Source organism: Peromyscus californicus, unplaced genomic scaffold, assembly GCF_007827085.1.
Source record: "Peromyscus californicus insignis strain IS unplaced genomic scaffold, ASM782708v3 Scaffold_6__1_contigs__length_162567912, whole genome shotgun sequence".
NCBI classification, from domain to species: Eukaryota; Metazoa; Chordata; class Mammalia; order Rodentia; family Cricetidae; genus Peromyscus; species Peromyscus californicus.
The window spans coordinates 41,072,261-41,093,114 of record NW_026294584.1 but is presented as its reverse complement, the minus strand read 5'-3'; the positions used below and the strand labels follow the sequence as shown (position 1 = coordinate 41,093,114).

At 36.5% G+C, this 20,854-nt stretch overlaps 1 protein-coding gene and 1 long non-coding RNA gene across 6 annotated transcripts in view; one reads left to right on the top strand and one right to left on the bottom strand.

Annotated features, from left to right (window-relative positions):
• Positions 1–20,854, top strand: part of Znf800 (zinc finger protein 800) — a 193,372-nt gene that overhangs the window by 160,502 nt on the left and 12,016 nt on the right. For 4 of the 5 annotated variants that reach the window (XM_052719524.1, XM_052719522.1, XM_052719523.1 and 1 more), the window contains exons 4-5: positions 352–495; positions 3,269–4,961. In XM_052719524.1, coding sequence (XP_052575484.1) covers positions 352–495; positions 3,269–4,961 — 1,837 coding nt within the window. Of the gene's footprint in view, positions 1–351; positions 496–3,268; positions 4,962–6,225; positions 7,970–20,854 lie in introns of those variants that run through there. The other variant, XM_052719526.1, reaches the window with a different exon arrangement.
• Positions 1–20,854, bottom strand: part of LOC128098417 (uncharacterized) — a 41,350-nt gene that overhangs the window by 8,525 nt on the left and 11,971 nt on the right. Inside the window, exon 3 of the long non-coding RNA XR_008214254.1 lies at positions 8,852–8,978. This is a non-coding gene — a long non-coding RNA (uncharacterized LOC128098417). The remainder of the gene's footprint in view (positions 1–8,851; positions 8,979–20,854) is intronic.

The window sequence follows — 20,854 nt, the reverse complement described above, 5'->3', positions numbered from 1 at the left end:
CTTATTCCAGACTTACTGACTTAGAATCTCTAGGAAGGGCCATGTATATCTTTATTCTCACCTCACTTGAATGTTCAATCAGATGTCAAAACTACTGCCTTGGTGTAGCCAGTGAATTGATTGGCTACTGAAGTAGAAAAAGGGCATTGTTTTTGGCTGTGTAAATTGCCAAATCATATAATATTTGCTTAGAACTTATTTTATCAATTAGTTAATAAATATTCTGTGGTAGAAATTGACATTATTTCTGTATTTTGTTTTCAGAGTAACCGTTTTTGAATTATCAACAGTTAATACCTTATTTAAAAGTGCTGGTCAGAATTAACTTTCATGTATTTCTTTTCCCTCCAGGAACCAAACAACTTAAACATATTTTGTTAAAAGATGTGGACACTATTTTTGAATGTAAATTATGCCGTAGTCTCTTTAGAGGATTACCAAATTTAATTACCCATAAGAAATTTTACTGCCCACCAAGTCTCCAAATGGATGACAGTAAGTTTTATTTATATGCATTTTAGAGTTAAGTATTTTTTTTTTACTGCTTTTATGTATTTTGCACAAAAGTGGTATTCTAGTTATAGATAGTTTAGTGATGGAGAATAAAATGAAACACTTGACATTGTTATATTTAGTTCCTTGGATAGTACTTTTATATCAGTGTTTTCCATTTGGATTTTCCTAATCTGTGAATTTATATCTGTGAGTATATTTATTTGTATTGAAATATTGATGATTGTTTTTGAATGTTTATGTGGTTCATATAGTTTAGTTAGTATTTGAAAGTTAACAATATTAAGCTGTCTTTTAGGGAGCAATTTCATGGTATATTTCTTCTAATTTAACAACTTGTTGCTAAATGTGATTGATCACTTAGAGTCTCCTTAAGTAAATGAGAATGCCTCCAATAAATAGCAGAGAATGAGTAAATTAGTTGATATTTTGGGAATCGCAGAGAGCATTAAAAATATTTATTAATTTTTCTAGTGTTTTCTGGACCTTAATTTGAAGGTCAGATTTGTTCTTAGTGGAATTTATTTAGATGTTACATAATCAGTGTTAGAGTATATCTAGACTAACAGGATTAGTACTTCTTGTGATGAAGGCAAGTGACATGCTAATAGTCTTTGTAGAACCAAATGACTGAATTAAATGTACTTTTCTTGTATGAATAAATAAGTAATATGTATAGTGTTATTATTTTCTTACTTTAAAGAATTAATTCATTCTTTAAAACATAGTAATACTAAGTAACTTCATTTTTTCTTGTTCAGGGATTTAAACTTTGTGGACTTAAAAAAAATTAGATACTTACCTTATTAGCCTGATACCATAGATATATTTTGGATCTTTTGCATTTCTCAACTCACCTTTTTTATTTTTAAGTTTTTTGGTAAGGAGATATAATATAAAAACTGAACAGTGGAGTATTTTTTTAATTATTATCAAACTATGTTAAGTGTGCTATAGGGTATAGATTGAATAAATATTTCATATTTGTCTAGAAATTTTTACATGAAGAATATGGTTATATTTTATGGAAACTCATTTATAAGATAATTCTTCATGGTGTTTTATCCATCCTGGGTTATGGAAACTTTGGGTTGGTTTTGCCAGTCTAAAACTTTGAGACTAAAAATAGTAACATTTTTAGTGTTTAAATCTTTCTTTTTTTTGTTTTTATTTTTGTTTTTGGTTTTTCAAGACATGGTTACTCTGTGTAGCCCTGGCTGTCTTGGAACTTGCTCTGTAGACCAGACTGGCCTCGAACTCAGAGATCCACCTGCCAAGGGCTGGGATTAAAGGTGTGGGCCACTATTACCTGGCCATTTTTTATTATTTAAGACAATCCGTATACTTGTATTTGAGCTTACTGAACTTTTTATTATTAAGCTATAAATTAAAAGGTATTCTAGAGGAATCAGTTTAAAAATTTAACATTTTAATTAAAGTAGTATTTTATTTCTTGATGTTTTTCATTACATTTAGGATGTAGAGGTAATTTACATAGTATAAATTATAAATGGACTTGCCAGATTATTGTGCATTCTTCTTGGCATTTCTACACGTACTTTCTTTTGGCAGTTCTACATATACTTTTATGAAAGTATTACCATGCTGCTTTACTATTTACAAAAACAAAGAATGACTCTTGTCACACAAGGTTGAGGTCAGAGTTCGTGTCTCCAAAACCCCCATACATACAGAGTGGTCATGGTAGCCTGCCTGTAAGTCCAGCCTCAGAAAGTGGAAACAGGGGAATCGCTAAAGCAAGCAGACACATTAGGGAGTTGTAGGTTTGATTAAGAGAACCTGCCTCAATGAATAAGGTGATGTTGATGGAGGATGATTCCCAGCATCAACCTTGGGCCTCCATATGCACACACACACATATACCTACACGCAAGCACCCACATATGTAAACACACTCACACCCAAACACACCCATGAAAAATGAGGAAAAAGGGAAAGAGGATTAGAAGAACTACAATGGATTATGTTTTGATTTCTAAATAGTTACTAGATTTAGTATTATATTTGTAACTAGATTTTAGAGTTGTATGTGGAAACATAAGGGATGCCAGCCAGTCTTGTTGCAGCAGACTATTTGGTTGCCTATAGAGGGGGTTGCTATTGTACAAGTAAGTAAAACCAGCTCTATTTGTAGACTAATAGTTTCTAACCAGTTGTTTCAGTAAAATTTTGTCATGTTGAGAAAATGGTTTAAGACTGGGTTTTTATACCTCATGCCATTTATGTTGGCTTGCAGACATTTTTTATTTCTGTGAGATGTTCAACTGTCCCAGTAGAATTAAGTTACATTGTTTATTAGACTTACATTAGCTAGAATACTATTATATTGTATTAAAAATCATTTATATATGGTAGCATCCTTCCTGATATTTTATCCATCCCAGGTTGTAAGAACTTGAGTTGGCTTTGGTTCTCTTAAATTTTCAGACTATAAATAAGTAATAGTATTTTTATTCTTTAGGACTATCCATGTGCTTATGTATTTTATAATAAGGGAACTTAGAAGTAGAAGTAATGCTTCATATTTCACCTTTCTCATCTGATGATAAATTAAAGCAAAGTTTTAATTTAGTTAATAGCTAGATTTTATATTCATAAAATGCTGAAAAGTAGATAATGCTATAAAAAGAAACATACTACTAAAAGATAAACTTCATTATATATTTTAAAATATTAGAGGGTTAGAATAGGTTAATCATTTCAGGTTAAAAACAATTTTTTTTTTCCTTAACAGACCTTCCTGATGTAAATGATAAGCAAAGCCAAGCCATAAATGATCTCCTAGAAGCCATATATCCAAGAGTGGACAAGAGAGAGTATATTATTAAGCTAGAACCCATAGAAACCAATCAGAATGCAGTGTTTCAATATATTTCAAGGACTGATAACCCTGCTGAAGTCACAGAGTCGAGCAGTACCCCTGAACAAACTGAAGTGCAAGTACAGGAGACAAGCACGGAGCAGCCAAAAGCAGTCCCAGACACAGATCCAGATGTGGTGGAAGCCGTGGAGCCTCCTCCTGTAGAGACTGTTGTCGATGAAGCTGCACCTTCCTCTGAGGAGCAACCTCAGGAATCCCAGGCTGACGTGGAAACGTCTGATAGTTCTGACCTTGGTCACCAGTTGATATGTTGTCTTTGTAGAAAAGAATTCAATTCTAGACGAGGTGTCCGTCGTCACATTCGGAAAGTGCACAAGAAAAAGATGGAGGAACTGAAAAAGTACATTGAAACACGGAAGGCTCCAAACCAGTCTTTGGAAGGACGCAGTAAGAGTGTTCTAGTTTCATTAAGCAGGAGCTGTCCGGTTTGTTGTAAATCATTTGCTACAAAGGCGAATGTAAGGAGGCATTTTGATGAAGTTCATCGAGGACTGAGGAGGGATTCAATTACTCCTGATATAGCAACAAAGCCTGGGCAGCCTTTGTTCCTGGATTCCGCTTCTCCTAAAAAATCTTTTAAGACTCGGAAACAAAAGTCTTCAAAGGCTGAATACAATTTAACTGCATGCAAATGCCTCCTTTGCAAGAGGAAATATAGTTCACAAATAATGCTTAAGAGACATATGCAAATTGTCCACAAGATAACTCTTTCTGGAGCGAACTCTAAGAGAGAGAAAGGCCCGAATAATACTGCCAGCAGTTCCGAAATAAAAGTTAAAGTTGAACCAGCAGAGTCTGTGGAATCTTCACTCCCTTCTATTACCCATTCTCCACAGAATGAATTAAAGGGAACAAATCATTCAAATGAGAAAAAGAACACACCGGCAACACAGAAAAATAAAGTTAAACAGGACTCTGAAAGCCCTAAATCAGCTAGTCCTTCGGCTGCAGGTGGCCAGCAAAAAGTCAGGAAACCAAAACTTTCAGCTGGCTTTGACTTTAAGCAACTTTACTGTAAACTCTGTAAACGCCAGTTTACTTCCAAGCAGAACTTGACTAAACACATAGAGTTGCACACAGATGGAAATAACATTTATGTTAAATTCTACAAGTGTCCTCTCTGCACTTACGAAACTCGTCGGAAACGTGATGTGATAAGACATATAACTGTGGTTCATAAAAAGTCATCTCGCTACCTTGGGAAAATAACAGCCAGTTTAGAAATCAGAGCTATAAAAAAGCCTATTGATTTTGTTCTAAACAAAGTGGCAAAAAGAGGCCCTTCAAGGGATGAAGCGAAACATAGTGATTCAAAGCATGATGGCACTTCCAGTTCTCCTAGTAAAAAGTATGAAGTAGCTGACGTCGGTATCGAAGTGAAAGTCACAAAAAACTTTTCTCTTCACAGATGCAATAAATGTGGAAAGGCATTTGCCAAAAAGACTTACCTTGAACATCATAAGAAAACTCATAAGGCAAATGCTACCAATTCACCTGAAGGAAACAAAACCAAAGGCCGAAGTACAAGATCTAAGGCTCTTGTCTGGTGAGGAACAGTTACAGAGTTTTGTTCCCCCTCCCCCTCATCGAACTTAAAAAAAAAAAAAAGTCATTTGGCCATAATTTATAGCTGGTTCCATTTTAACATTTTCTTTGATAAATCATATAGCAGTAGGAACAGCAAGAGGGATGGTTATTGCTTTTATCTCTCAGTGACCTTTATTCTAGTAGCTTGGGAACAAAAGTTAATCTCAGAACTTGCCTTCCAGAGGACAATGCAATGTAGTTTTAGGCAGATGACACAGGGTTAGTGCTTTTGTTTTAACGTTGTAAAGTACATTTATTTTGGTCTATGTTTACATAGAATCTCACGGTGAACTAACTTGCACAGGTTTAATTTGACTCAGTCTACTAATTTTATTTAGTCTACTAATCCTAATTCATTGTAGGAAAGTTAAGTATATCAGAATGAATTTATGAAGGAGATAATTTTAGGAAAACATTTTAAGGCACTGTAATTATAAAAATTTGTAGGTTAAATGAAGTGTAGCACTTAGGAAAAAAAAATCCCCAGATGGAATTTAGAAGAATTAGCACTTGTTATTTACTTTTAGCTTCCAGAGGAAGGGGAAAAGTTAGCAAACAAAAGTTTGAATTTTTTTCTTCTCTTTGGGAGTATGTGTTAGTGAGTTTTTAAGTTTTGATCTATAGGGGAAAGATTTTTTTAGGTACATACACTCCTGTTTCCCTTTCTGTTTAATAAACTTATCAGTGATCATTTCAACATAGTATTGTTCAGTAGGTGTGTGTGTGTGTGTGTGTGTGTGTGAGAGAGAGAAAGAGAGAGAGAGAGAGAGAGAGAGAGAGAGAGAGAAGAGAGAGAAAGAGAGAGAGAGAGAACGCAAAAGGAAGGCAAAACCCCCATTTGGAAGAAAGAACAGTTCTACTTTTTAAAGAAAGTTTTGGAACAAATTAAAGATTTTAAAATGCAATATAAAATAAGGAGTAGACTCCCAATACTTGTTTTTCCTAAGTCTAGATATTTTAGGGTTTGCTCGCAGCACCTTTGCCCCTTGCAATGAGACATTTAATGTACTTAGTATTAAACACGCTTGAGATACAGGCTCTAGAGCAAAGGTCTTTTAGTTTGAGTGCCTAGGTGTTAATGTGGTTTGATTGTCACATTGTTTTACTTGTGTGCAAAACTTGAGATGAAGCCGTCCTTTAGAAGTCATTTACTGTTGTGTAACTTAAGACCAAGGTTTCACTGGTAAACTCAAAAGTGTTCATTTATTCCTATTTCTCCTCAGATAACTTCAAGTGATGTACGAAAAGGTTTGGAGTTCATTTTTGTGGAAAGACTTTAAGTTGTTAGAACCACTAAACGTCTTCACATGGTACTATGAGGAAAAAAAAGAACATTTTCATAAATTTTCAACTGTAACTGCTGATTTCTGACTAAAACAGTAACCATCTAACCAGTTTCTAAGGCAATGCCCATTCCAGCACTTTCGAGTAGCTGTGATATTCTATATTGTCTTCATAGACCCTGTATATATGGTCTACAATTTCTATAAAAATGTTGGGAATTTTGCTTTCCAAATAATTTGTTGATTAAAATGATCAACAACATGAAGAAAATAATAGTTTTTAATTGATAGAAACTTTGTATTTTTAGTGGTTTAAGTTTATTTCACTTTACATGCAAAATTTTATCTAGATTGTATAGGTAAATATGATTTTTTTTTGTAGAAAGTATGTTAGGATCAAAAGACAAATTAGTATCAATATATTATGAATATTTAGTAGCCTACTGAATATTTATAATTATTTTGCATCCATTTATATTTGAGTTTTTCTTTAGCACTTAAATGTTTGAAAGTTTTATTCTAAAATACATACTTCAAAGAAAGTTCCAGTTCATTTTATGCATAGATCATTATTACATTTATCATTTGTAAACATCAGAAGTTTTTATGAAAATTAAACATTCCCCTATTTTTCTTTAAATTTTATATAAAGCACTTTAATGATAGATGCGATCTTATTTCTCAGTTCCTATTTTTTTAAAGAACACACATTTACTAATGTTTATATGAAGGTAATAAATAGCTTACTAATATTTTATAGGGGCAGACAATCCATATGCAACCACTTCTTGTGTTTCTAGTTTTATTTCTTTAAATGTTGCTGGAAAAGGAAGATAGGGGTGTCCATCCTAATTTTTTTTTCTCCCAAGGAAAAATTTTAAATGACCACTTTAGATAATATTTGATTCCTACTGTAAAATTGAAAATAATGAATTCTTGTCCATCTTTTGTAATCAAGATTTTAGGAAAAAAGAAATACATTTATCTTTATGAAATTTTGGGCAGGTTTTGTGTATCGATATTTTGTACTTTTAGGGAATATTTTATTTTTCAGTAATTTGTGTCAAATTATTTTAAAAGGTACTGCAGAAAATATACCATGTTTTTATGTAGGTTCACAGCTGTACTTAGAATGGACCCTGTCCATCTGTATACTTTTTGTAAAAATTTTTAAATGTTGAAGATCTAGAAGGTCATAATAAAATGCTTCTATAGTTAGAAAAACATTTACCCTTCTCAGTGCTTTGCACTAAAATATACTGTGAAAGGAAATTAGAAAGACTGTAATTGTTGCTGGAAATGTTCTATATTGAATGTACATGTTTTTGTTGGAAAAATGTACTATATGTGATGAAAATAAACCAGACTAAAAGTTATTTCAGCTAAATGTGCTTCAACACAGGTACATTGGTTGAAATTTAAATGTTTTATTATCAAACTTACTCAGTGACTATGAGCAGCTACACTTGAATTATATCCTGATAGTTTTATTTTTAAGAAGTAATGATTTCTCTTTAATTTAAAAACAGATAACTTTTCCACAGATGGAGAATTTGTACTTAGAGGTCTAACTTTAATGACTAATAGCATAATATATTTAGGGACCAAATGTGTAGTAGGTGGCATTTAATTTATAAACCATCTTCATTAGTTGCACATTATTAAACCTGTATTTTTGACATTTGCAAGGTGTTATTTTTTTGTGCATTCCTACACACAATACATACTCTGCTGACCTTTTCCAGTCTGTTTGACTTGTTAATTATGGTAGGAAGGAAAGAAAAATAGCTTGATGTTGGAGGGGGGAGACAACATTGGAAGTTATTTACTACCCTCACAGGGCTATTTACAGTATGTTTCCCCCTTAAAGTTCGTGCGCCACAGAACAGGACCTTATAAGTAGAAAACGTATGTGTCTTCAGAAGATTTTTTTCTAGGCCATTATGGAAAAAGCAGTGCTGTGTCAGAACTTGCCTAAGGTGGGGGTGTTTTGTTATAGTAGACATAACAGGCTAAACTGGGACCAGTGGAGAACAAATAAGGGTATTTGAAAGTATTTGCTTTTCCTGTTCCTTTCTGACCTGTGTATCTGTCTACCTTCTGGGTTTATTGTGCCCAAAGCTTTTCTGCACATAGTCTATATGAACAAATGTTCATATGACTTTCTGTTAGTGTACTGTGAAGTGAGTTAGTAGTCATCCAAACTGGTCATTTATATTTAGACCTGTCTCTGGTTATAAAATTATATCCACTTTAGCTGCTATTTGATCAAGAGTTTTTTCCAAGTCAGATATGATGTCACATGTCTATAACCCAGCAATTAGGAAGCAGAGGCAGGGGAATTTTAAACAACTGCTTTAGATAATATTTGATTCCTACTGTAAAATTGAAAATAATGAATTCTTGTCCATATTTTGTGATCCAGATTTTAGTAAAAAAGAAATAGACCCCTCTTTATGAAATTTTAAAGGAATTTTTTCAAGACTTTATCTTCCTTTCTAAAGACACCTTCTCTTCCCAAGGGTAGTCAAGAACAGAAACAGTGACAGACACAGTTATACTTCACCTTGGTTGGATTGGATAGTGCAGGTGAGAACTGGATGAGGTCTGGGTGACAGTAAGCAGGTGTTCATCAGACGGATAGACTGACGGTGAATACACAGGTGGATTTGTTGTTCATCCAGAAGAACCCCCTGGAAAAACATTCTCTATTAATTTTTAACATAGTTTTGTTTGTATGAACTGAGCTCTTGGTTTGCACAGGCTGCTTTACTGCTGAAAAGTACTTTCACATTTTTAAAGAAATTATTTATTATATTAATTTGTAGGCAACAAATTCTACTCTGCTTTAAAACTGTGGATGCAGCAGTGGAGAGCTGTGTGGTTTGCTATGACTTTATGTTGTGAGAACAGGGGATTATCCTATAGGTATGTGGCAGATACTTATGGAAACAGGCACAATATCACTCCCTGGTGTGACATTGCAAAAGGTCTTCAAATAGCATGGCTACTGAAAACGACAGAGAAATGGCCTTATGATTTAGAAATTAGGTTCCTGGGTTTCCTGCTGTGGCCACAGGAATGTTTTAGATCCTTATTTTGGAGTTGTAGAAGCTACTTCTCTAATGGAATCCACAGTCTGTGAGGATTACGATTTAGCCATGGTTCTGAGAGCTGATTGAAAGCCAGGCTGTAGGATACATAGTATAATGTTGGCTCTGCTCTTAGATAAAAGTCCTCCTGTGCACTGTGCCTTTCTTTATACTCTGGTTTTATGAGCTAAATGTGTCAGGATAGACAATCTTAGAAGCAGCCAATTGGTTGGTTTCCGAGGCAATAGACACATGGTAAAATGAAGCACAATAACAACATGTTTCCTTAAACTTACTAACCAGTATTTTCCCTTCCTAATTCATTTTCCCCTCTCTAATTTGCATCTTTCTTTCTTTCTTCTGAGCTTCTAGCTCCTACCTTGTGTTTTCCCTTCTGTTTGGTTAAAAGAGACCATTAGTCCCAGAGAGCTAAACCATTTGGGGGAGGTAAGGATAAGAGCATGCAGTTCATTTTCTTCTGAAGCTTCCATGTTTCACACTGAATTTGGGAGGGAGTTTTCAAGCTTCTCCACCTATTTTTGCTACCACACCTTCAGAAGGAAAGGAAAACTTAGAAACCATAGGTACATCTGGTTAGGAAAAAAAGCTCAAAGATAGTTTTTGGTATTTGTGTCTGTTCTGCAATTAGTTGGTTTGATTGCATATTTTTGATGTCAGAGGATTGACTGTAAGTTCCTACAATGCCTAACACATTCTTGGGTTTTGCCTTGTAGCTTGTGCTGGCCTCACATTCACAATCCTTCTACCTTAGCCTCCCCAGTGCTGGGGGTCCAGATGTGTGTTACCATGTGTGGTTCTAGGTCTCTTTATTATCCCAGTGTTGGGGAGATTCGCTTTAGGAAATACTACCTCTAAGAAGAGTTTATGAAAATGAAGATAAGTCCTAGTGATAGCTAATAATATTTATGTTGTACTTGTATACCACGCATTCTGTTAACACATCACATACGTAATGTCTCTAAACCCTACTGATAGACCTATGACATAAGACCTGTTTCTTCATTATTCCCATTTTACAGAAAGAAAACTGAAGATTGGAAAAGTTCAATAACATATTTATGCCACATAGCTACTAGGAAACAAAGTGTACACCCTTAGTTGACACAACCTTAACATTTGCACATTTTATCAAATGCAGAGTGATTCACTACATAGTCATCTTACTGGTAGCTTATAACAATGAGCTCGAGCTAGAGTAGTTGGTAAAATTTTGGGTCCACAAATTATATCCCTTGTGACCTTTGCAAAAAAATCTACTCTAACATTCTCTGCCTTGGTTATTTCACCTATAAAATAGAACCGGTGTATTTTACTTAATGGGTTTTTCAGAAGAGAAAGGCTACATGCAAAATTCTGAGAACAGTGCCTGGCATGTTACCATAAATGTTAGATGTTATTTCTAGAAAAGACTTGAATGACATAGTCAGTTGGGAACTTTATCATTACTACTAAATTAAGTTTAGATGGAAACTTGTGCATTGGAAGAGAACTTTGTTACACACTAGATCTATTGCTTTTGTACTTAATAATCAGATGTTAGTAGCTTATCCTTCTTACAGGTTTTTTTTTTTTTTTTTCATTCTCTTGATAAGATACTGGGGAGTTTTAAAAAGCATGTTCATTGTAAATTTAGCTTTGTTTTTATGGCCCTCCCATAACCATCCATCTGTTTCAAAAATCTCATTGGCATCTGCTCTGTCACACAAATATTTTTGGTCATGTGCAAACTACTGACTGGGAACAAGTATTAAATAACATTGTTGAATTTTTAAAAATAAAACAAGCCTTATAGATATGTAGTACTGTTTGAAAGAAGTCATTCACTTATGGAAAGAATAGATTGTTCAGGGGCACACTATTTATCTGAATTGGGAATGTCTGGTGAATGCGCTATAAAGAGATAAAGAAACAAGCCCATCCAATGGCAGTCTTTAACTGTTTTCAACCTTGGAGCTTTTGTTGGTTCAGTTTGCTTCTCTGAGGGCCTAGGTGAATCTTTGATCTTAAACTAAAGAAATGTGACTGCTTTTGTTTTTGTAGTGGTGCTTGGAATTGAGTTCAGGGCCTATGTTACACAGGCATCTACCACTGAACTGCCTTTTTAGCCCTTTCTGTTTTGAGATAGGGTCTCACTGTGTACCTTAGGCAGGCCTGACACTTGCTATTTTATTTAGTCCAGTATGGACTCGGGTTCAAGATTATCCCCTTCAGCCTCCTGAGTGCTGAGCTTACCTTTCATGATGATTCTGGTACTCAAATGCTTGTGTCCAGTATCTGAGGTATATTTATGGCAAATGAAATAATGTTTAAGTGATAGAATGATATGGTTAAATTAGCCACCTTTCCAAAAACAAAAACCCTGTTTTGGATGCTTGAGCAGTAATAACCAGCTTCTGCCTTTACTGCTCCATATAATCTGGAAACACTTTGAGAGTATCTAATAATGTTAGGTTTAGATGAGATATTACTATGTAAGAATGTACTTTAAGTGCATGTAGTTTTCATTATAATTTAGGTTTTGAATATGGAACTTTGCTACCTACTATCTGGGAATATATTGAAAATAAACTAGCTCTGAGAAACAGAACTGTATCATTTAGTCAGACATTCTCAGCTCTGCAAATATTTTTAAGAAGTAACTGAGATTCTTGTTCAGTAGTAAGGTGCCTTAGCAGCCCTGAAGTCACAGTATGTGCTAGTAGTGACTGGTAGCTCTGGTTCTGAATGGGAGTAAGAAAGGAAGGAGTACCTCTAAGAGAAAAAGGAATGAAGCCCTAGGCACAACGTGCACAGGAACTGGATTACAGGGTGGGGTGGGGGTGGCCAGGGAAAGGAGTGTCCTCTAATTTTTACAGAGAGGTAGTTAGGGAAATAGGAGTTTCTGTAGGAGAGTTATTTTCATAGGTTTTGCTTATTAGATATATTGAGTTCCATGGTGTGCTGCCTACTGGGCATCTATGGGCATCATGTTGAGAATATTTTAGCATTATCCTTTGTGTGGACAGGATTCAGGGTATGAGATAGGCCAGCAGGTCTTACTTTTCCACAAGATATCTTCATATTTTTTTTTGTTTTTGTTTTTCAAGACAGGGTTTCTCTGTGTAGCTTTGCGCCTTTCCTGGAACTCACTTGGTAGCCCAGGCTGGCCTCGAACTCACAGAGATCCGCCTGCCTCTGCCTCCTGAGTGCTGGGATTAAAGGCGCACGCCACCACCGCCCGGCTATCTTCATATTTTTTAATTATCATTTCTGTGCTTGACTACCTTGACTAATCAACATTTATTGATTCTAAGAAAACCAGTTCACTTACCACAAAAATCTTCACACATGCATTTATGCCCACATAAAAGCAAGGAGCTTTTAAAGGATATAGTTTCGTTTCTAGTAATTGCTCTGGAGCTCTTGTTAATATTGAAGTATGGAATTTATAATGAAGAGTTTTTAATTTTTTTTGTGTGTGCACACGTGTGCATGCCGGGGTGTGTGTGTGTGTGTGTGTGTGTGTGTGTGTGTGTGTGTGTGTGTGTGTGTGTGTGTTTGTGTGTTTGTGCATGCACACATGCAGGCCAGAGGTTGACATCAGGTGTCTTCCATGATTTCTACCCACTTTTATGTTTTGAGACAGGGTCTCTCACGAATCTGGTTCTTAATGCTTGGATAGACTGAAGCAAGATTAGAGGACTCCACCCGTTTTCCCGAACTTGCACCCCCTGCACTGGAGTTACATACACAGGCTGCCATGCCAAACTTTTTATGTAGGTGCTGGGGATCTGAACTCGGTCCTCATGCTTGCACACTAGACACTTTACCTATTTCCTCAGCCCCAAGTCATTAATTTTTAAGGTTTAGTATCCTTTTTGAACTCTGAGACTAGGTAACTAAGGCTCAGTAATACAGTATCTAAACCACAGATGCTGCAAAATAGATGTGGGAATCAGAAGGCTTGGCTCGCCAGCCACCACCTGGCTTGTCTAGTGTCTAGAAGCTGGTGTGCGAGTACATGTGCACTCAGTAAAGAAGCTGTCAGGATATTTCATTCCTTTTTGGTTGCAAGCACGTAATTTTGTTTGGCTTGTATCTGGTAAGGCGAGGAGGTTTTTCTGTAAGTTTTATGTGGGTCACATAAGGGAGAAGGAAGTGGCCAGGTCTTGTGAAAATCCAGTTAAATTGGCTTCACTAGATTTCCATTACGTAGGTGATACGAAAATTGGGGGGAAATCTAGTGATTGGGTGTTGCTGTCTTGGCAGCAAGAAGTATTGTTTCTCTTGTAGCCCTTCTAAGACTCACTTAAAAAAGATATGTCACTCTATGTCTTCTCAATATAGTTGTAGTTGCCCATTATTTCTGCTTCCTGTCTTTTCTGTACTTTTTAGCTGCTTTCCTTTCTCATGTAGCTTGTCAGGCTCTTAAGGGAAAGTGAGATTGGTTGAATTAGGTATATTTAGCAAATTTCTCTATCATGGTAGGTTTCTTCATAGGTTGCTGGCTAGTCTATAGTGTAGTAAGTAGTCTTTGGACAGGTTTTTCTCTGCTGGTCCTGTCATGTGATCATCTTAGGAAAGTCAGTAGCATAAAACATGCTCCTGAGCTCAATAGAAGGAATCTTTCGATGAGAATATTATTTAAAGGATAGTGCTAGAATATAAGGATTCTAATATACATGAAAACCTTAGTTTAAAGGCAGCCCATGTTCTTGAATACATTAATAGTCTTAACCATACTAAGAAAATATGAGATAGTCCTTTGATCAACGTTTGCAGTTCCTTTTGAAGTGTCTGATGCATTTCCATCTTTGGCTTTGTAAAGTCATAAAAATCCTGCTATTTTAATGGAAAATGCCCCTGTGTTTCCTATAGCAGCATTTAGGTTGTTCTGTAACAAGCTGTTACTATTTGCCAAACACTCTGTTACACTGTATAATTTGAGCTGGCAATTTAGTGAACCCTCCGCTTCTCTCTCTTGCTTTTCCTCCGTTCCTCCCTCCGTCCCTCCCTCCGTCCCTCCCTCCCTTCCTCCCTTCCTTCTTTACTTATTTTACATACCAATCACAGTTTCCCCTCTCTCCTCTCCTCCTGTTCCCTTCCCCACCTCCTTTCTGCCCCCCAATCCATTCCTCAGATAGGTTAAGGCCTCCCATGGGAGTTAACAAAGCATGGCATATCAAGTTGAGGCAGGACCATGCTCCTCCCTCCTGTATCAGGGCTGAGGGAGGCATCCTACCATAGGGAGTAGTGAACCCTACATTTTAAAGGCATTGTTCTTGCTTTTCTGTTTGTGTTTTTGGAATTTGACTTACTGTGATAGCTGCTTTCCATTCTGTTAGTCATTCTTTTCACAACAGATACTATATAGTGTCTGTGATGTACCTGGCACCATTCTGCTCTTTAAGTGAAAAGAGAATAATGTCATTGTTAAAGCATGGAGTTTGCAAACTAGGGTTCAAGTTCAAGTCTTGGCTCATTTATTTACAGTTTTGTAGTTTGGGCAGGTTACTTATCAACTTGAAATTTCTTGTCTATAAAACAATAATTTTAGAAACTATCATCAACATAGGTTTGGTGTGAGAATTTTATAAATTAATGATACAGTATATACAAAAACTTCACATTGTATTGCATTTAATATACTTGGTCTTCTTTGCTTCATTTAATAGTCAAAAATACTTGTGACTCTTGTAGTGATCCTGAAGTTGCTATCAAGTTACTGCGGAAATTCTTTCTAGCACCTAGTTTCTGTGGTTATCTTTCCTGGCCATTTGCTGTTCGTTGCCTTTTGAGGAGGCATTACTCTTAACTGTTTAGTGAAAAGTCAGATGTAACATCTATGATAAAGCCAAGACACACAGCAGTTTATGAAGTTAGAGCAAACGTTATTTATGGACTGGAGTGTGGTGGAGCGGGAGTTTGATGCCAGTTTTGGCAGAACCACTTGATAGTTTGCTTCTTGACTGGTAATATCTTATTCAACAACGTGTCATTCTAAGTCATGAACTCAGGGGAGCCCTCCCTCCCTCCCTCCCTCCCTCCCTCCCTCCCTCCCTCCCTCCCTCCCTCTCTTCCTCCCTTTCTCCACTCACTGTTCCCACTCCTTTTTCTTGGTAAACGTTACTGTAGGTGCATGAACGTATTTACAGGCAAGTGTTGCCTTGTCTTTGTGTGGCCAATGCTTTGTGATACACCTGGCACATAACAGCTCTTAAGAGATGGTTGAAGGAAGGGAAGAAAAGAACAGAGCATCATTCATTTCTGGTTTACCAGTAGTCCACAGTCTATCTTGGCTTTCACTTTATCATCTAATTCACATAGCCTCCAACCATGAGGTCTGTTAGTGTGGCTTCCACCTACATCCTTTGTGTGAGTCTCCCTGTTTATGTCATTGCTATTAAGTAATGGTTAAAGTTCAAACTTAGAGAAGTGCTATATTGACTGCTGATCTGTAATTAAGTGCACACTGTATGAGTATGCTTTTAATACGTTTTTGATAATTAAGATTTACCTTTAATTTATAACTACTGAATTTTATAAAATGCAGCTCACCTTTGCAATAAATCAAACTTATCGTCCTTTCAAACTCATTCCTCTTTTGTGTGTTCCCTGTTGAATAGTTCTCATATCTGCCCTTCCGGTTACCTGGCTAATCAGAATCCTGGAAAGTATTTTGACATTTCCCCCTTACACTCTTGCTGTCATCACTGATCAGTGTGTGTCTGTCTGACTTCTGAAAGCTTCACATTTGATTCGTGCTCTCTCTCCCAGTAGTAGTTTAGTGTAGACCTTGTCTCTTACATTCTCTTTTGTAATAGTCTTTTAACCAACCTCTTTTCCCACCTTGCCTGTGTGTGTTGCCAGAGCTGACTTCCTAAAACAGGTTGTGCTGTATGTCCATTACTTGACTATTTATTCATCCATTATCAGCTTAAATGTTGCTTCTCAATAAAACGTCTCTCCTTCAAGTTCAATATCCTCTTCTTTTCCTAGTGTTCTCTAATAGAGTTTGTAATCATGCTTATATTGTGAATTGATTTGTTTAACGTGTGTCTTTCCACTGAAAAGATTTATGTAAGTTTGATGTACACTTCCACACTTTCATGTTTAGCACAGTAGGTGGGACAAGGTAGTTGTTAAAAACTGTTGAAAAAGTGGGTGGATGAGAACGTAAGGTAAGAGTATGTATTACAGGATCCTAAACTCTTTACATTCGCATAGATCTTGGTTGTAGTGCTCTCCTTTCTGATATAATAGTGGGCTTCTTCCTTTTGTCTTTTACATTTACTCCCCCCAAAGATGGGAATCAGTAATTACACTGCCCCACACTACATTGCAGTGAAGGAAATGTGGACCCTTTCCTAACCATAGGATCACGATTCAGTGAAGACAGCTATAGAGTCACTCTTGTCTCATTCAGGTAATTTGCATTTCTGAGGAAAATCAGACAGGTAGCTGGTCATTAGATACTTTTCTAGTGCATTTTCTCCAGAAATCTTTTTGGGATAGGTGGCGTTGAAGGTGGGGCTTGGAATAATTGTGTCTGTATAGGAATTCTTTACTTCTTGAGGTCAAAGAACTCACACAGGGCATTCATTGTGTACCTTTTATTTATTCAGCATCTTAGGAGATAATATATTTAGTTTGTTATAGTGACAGCAGCTTTTCCTCAAGTTCTAAGGCTTGAATCAAAAGGACTGAATGATGACCTTTTTAAAAGGTGCACTTCCTTTACAAGCCTTGTTTGTCCCTCTGGGATCACTACAAGTAGGTGAAACTTGGAACATACAGAATAAGTGAGTGTGAATGAACACATGCATTCACTTCATTGGTTAAATCTATGTGGTCTTTTGTCTGTTTAAAAATTATTTTTTGAGATTTATTTATTCTTATAAAATATATATATATATATATTATATATATATATATATTTTTTCTGTAAGTTTGTCTGTGTGCCATGTACATGTTTGGTATATGCAGAGGCCAGAAGAGGATGTTAGATCCCCTGAAACTGGAGTTACAGATGGTTGTTAGCTGAGAATCAAACCTGTGTCCTCTAGAAGAGCAACAAGTGCTCCTAACCACTGAGCCATCTCTCCAGCTCCTCCTTTATTCTTTTAAGTATACTTGAGTTACTACTTTGTGCCAAGAGGACTGTACCAAGCATTTTAGAGTTTGAAAAAAAATACCATTTTGTTATTTTCAAGAAAAAGTTTAAATGTAGACTTTTTCATGTCTTTCATTTGAGCTGTGTGTTCTAAAGGATATTTTCATATCATATTTCTTAATCATATAAAGTTTGAATTATCTTCCCTTTAAACTTTATTTCCCTTTATATTCCCTTTTACAATGATACCCTCCTGATTATTCACCTTAGAAATGAGAGTTGCCTGACTTCTCCCTGCAAACCATTTCATTCTTCTCTCAGCCACTCTCCTCCCTTTCCATCTCAGTCCTGCCCTTCCTGTCCTGGGCTCTGCCCTTTCTTGATTGGGGTCACCTGTTTCCTACCTGCACTAGCAGCATGACTGAGGTGATAAAACTGTTCTGACGCTCGTTTTGTGCTTACATGGTGGCCACCTCAGCCTGGAGCCAGGTGCTCTCTAAAGTCGGAAGCCCAGGGCCACACTCTTTCTAGAAGACACTGCGGCCTCTTGTTTGGAGCTTACCATCTACTACCTTCCCATCTCCTCTCTGAGGACTTGCCTTCCCTGTCTCCAAGGCAGTAGTAGATGTCTCTTCAGTGTCCCACTTTGTATTTTTTCCTTTGTAGCAATTACTGCAGTGCTTTACAATTACCTGTGTGGTGGGGTCTCCCTAACTGTACTGAAAAGGCCATGTAAGGGGGCTGTATCCTTTTGTCCTGTGTCTTAGATGCCCAGTACGGCATCTGCTACACAATATGTGATCATTAAGTAGGATTTGTGCAGGAAATGAGGTTTGGATGGAAACTGTGAGTTTAGTGAGCTGAAAAACTGCTCCAGAAATATCCCATGACCATTTCTTTATTATTGAGAGAAGCATTGCTAATTTCTATCTTCATTTATGACTTAATTTAGGTTCTAAACACATTTGCATACTTAGATTGCATGACTCCAATGACAATCTGTGAAATTGATTTTTCATTTTTGGTTGAGTAGTATGAATACTATTTCACTCAGATAATTCTTACCATGTTGTTAAAAAAAAATCCCACAAATTTGTGCTAGCAGTACTTTGTGATTTAGAATGTATTTTTTTCTAACAAAGAATCAATGTGGGTAGATCTCTTTATTTTATGTTTTTGGGTGTTTGGGCTGCATGTATATCTGTGCACCATGTGCATGCTTGGTGCCTATGGAGACCAGAAGAGGGCTCTGGATCTCCTGGAATTGGAATTACAAACAGTTGTGAGCTGCCATGTGAGTGCTGGGAACTGAACCTGAGTCCTCTGGAAGAGCATCAAGTGCTCTTAACCACTGCGCTATCTCTTCAGCTGTGGATGGATCTCTTTAGAACAGTGGTTCTCAACCTTCTTGACACTGCAACCCTTTAACACAGTTCCTCATGTGTGGTGACCCCCAACCATACAATTATTTCTGTTACTACTTCATAACTATAATTTTGCTACTGTTATGAATCGTAATGTAATAACTGTTTTCCAATGGTCTTAGGTGACCCCTGTGAAAGGGTCCTTTGACCCACAAAGGGATCATGACCCACAGGTTGAGAACTGCTGCTTTAGAAATAGGCATTCTTAGTTGACCTCAACTTTTCTGTAGAGGGAGGTTATTCATCTTGTGTAAAGGAGTTTATATAAAGACACAAATCACTATTTGCTGTATCTTACACTACAGAATGCCTGCAGTACTGTGAATACATATCTTACTTTCAAAGTGCAAGAGGAGTTTGGTATTTAAAGGAATTCTCTAAAGCCAGTTTCTTGGGTTATGTTAGTGGGTGGTTGTTTAACCAGGATATGAACTTGAATTTCCTATGGAAAACTGAAACTGGAAACAGATACCTGGGCTTTCTCCTTGTCTATATACTGTCGTTTCTGGTGGTGGTGGGTGATGCTGTGTACAAGTTATTGTCTCAAATATTTGAGACCAGAAGCATCTCAGATTTGGGATTTTTTTTTTATTTTAGATGTTTGCATATTAAACAATAGGATACCTTAATAATGGGATCTAACATCAAAAATGAAGTTCGTTTGGGTTTTATTGACACTGTACAGATAGCCTGGAGATATTTACTTAGTATTTTTAATGTGGTTACATTTTTATTGTGATCCATCATATGAGGTCAGGTTTGGAATTTTCTGTTTGTGTTGTTATTGGCAATCAAAAAGTTTCTGACTTTGGATTTTTGGATCAATATGCCTGTTGTGTGTTTAAAAACTGTTATAAATTTCCTGTCATTAATCATAGGCCCAGATCCTTTCAGCTTCCTATAATCAGCTCCAGTGAAATTGGGTTCTTTTAAATTCCTTTCTTTTGTTTGCTTGTTTTTTGTTTTGTTTTTCTAGACAGGATTTCTTTGTGTAGCTGCCTGTCCTGGAACTCACTCTGTAGACCAGGCTGGCCTTGAACTCACAGAGATTCGCCTGCCTCCCCCTCCGACTGAGTGCTGGGATTAAAGGTGTGTGGTACTACTGCCTAGCTGAGTTCTTTTGAATTCTTATCAGCAAAGGTAATTTAGTTATTTAAAGATTATAAAACTATGTCTACCTCTATACTGAACACATCAAAAAATCTGGAAGCAAAAAAGAAAACTAGTTTTGTTTGGGGACTATGATACATGATAAGAAGTTTACCACTATGACTGCAGTGTAGTGGGGGCATAGGGTGGTGTAGAAAGTTGTTTACTTGCTGCTGATGCATAGGTAGTATCCTAGGCATGTAGTCAAACAGGTGTTTGCTAGATCCAATTAACCCAGATTCCTGACTGATGCACACTTTTGTATCACGTTAATAAAAGAGTTTATTACTTGTCAGTCAAGTTGTGTCTGAAGTTTGGTATTTATTTCCCTTTTAGAGATTAAAAATTTGTTTAAACTTTAATGAGTAAAAGGTGAAAGAAACTTTAAAGTATCAACAGTGAAGTTAGTATTACAGTAATAAGTGAATTACATTGTCTTTGTTTTGATTTTTAGATAGGATCTTGTTATATAGTCCAGACTGGGGTGGAACATACTGTGTTGCTTAGGCAGGATTTGAACTCAAATTCTCCTGCCTTAGTCTTTCACATGCTGGTATTATAGGTATCTGCCACCATGTCTTGCTTAACACTCTCCACCCCCAGCAGTTAGTTGTTCAGCTATCAAAAGCCATTCCATGGGATACGTATTGTACAGCTTTTGCTGTTTTGTATCATTCATCTATAGACATTTTGAGCGCAGCTTTCTATGTGGTGGACTCAGGTGCTGTGAGAGAGGAGTAAATGCACTGTAAGGACACAAGGTGTAATCTTAAGGCATGCTGGGGTTGGGA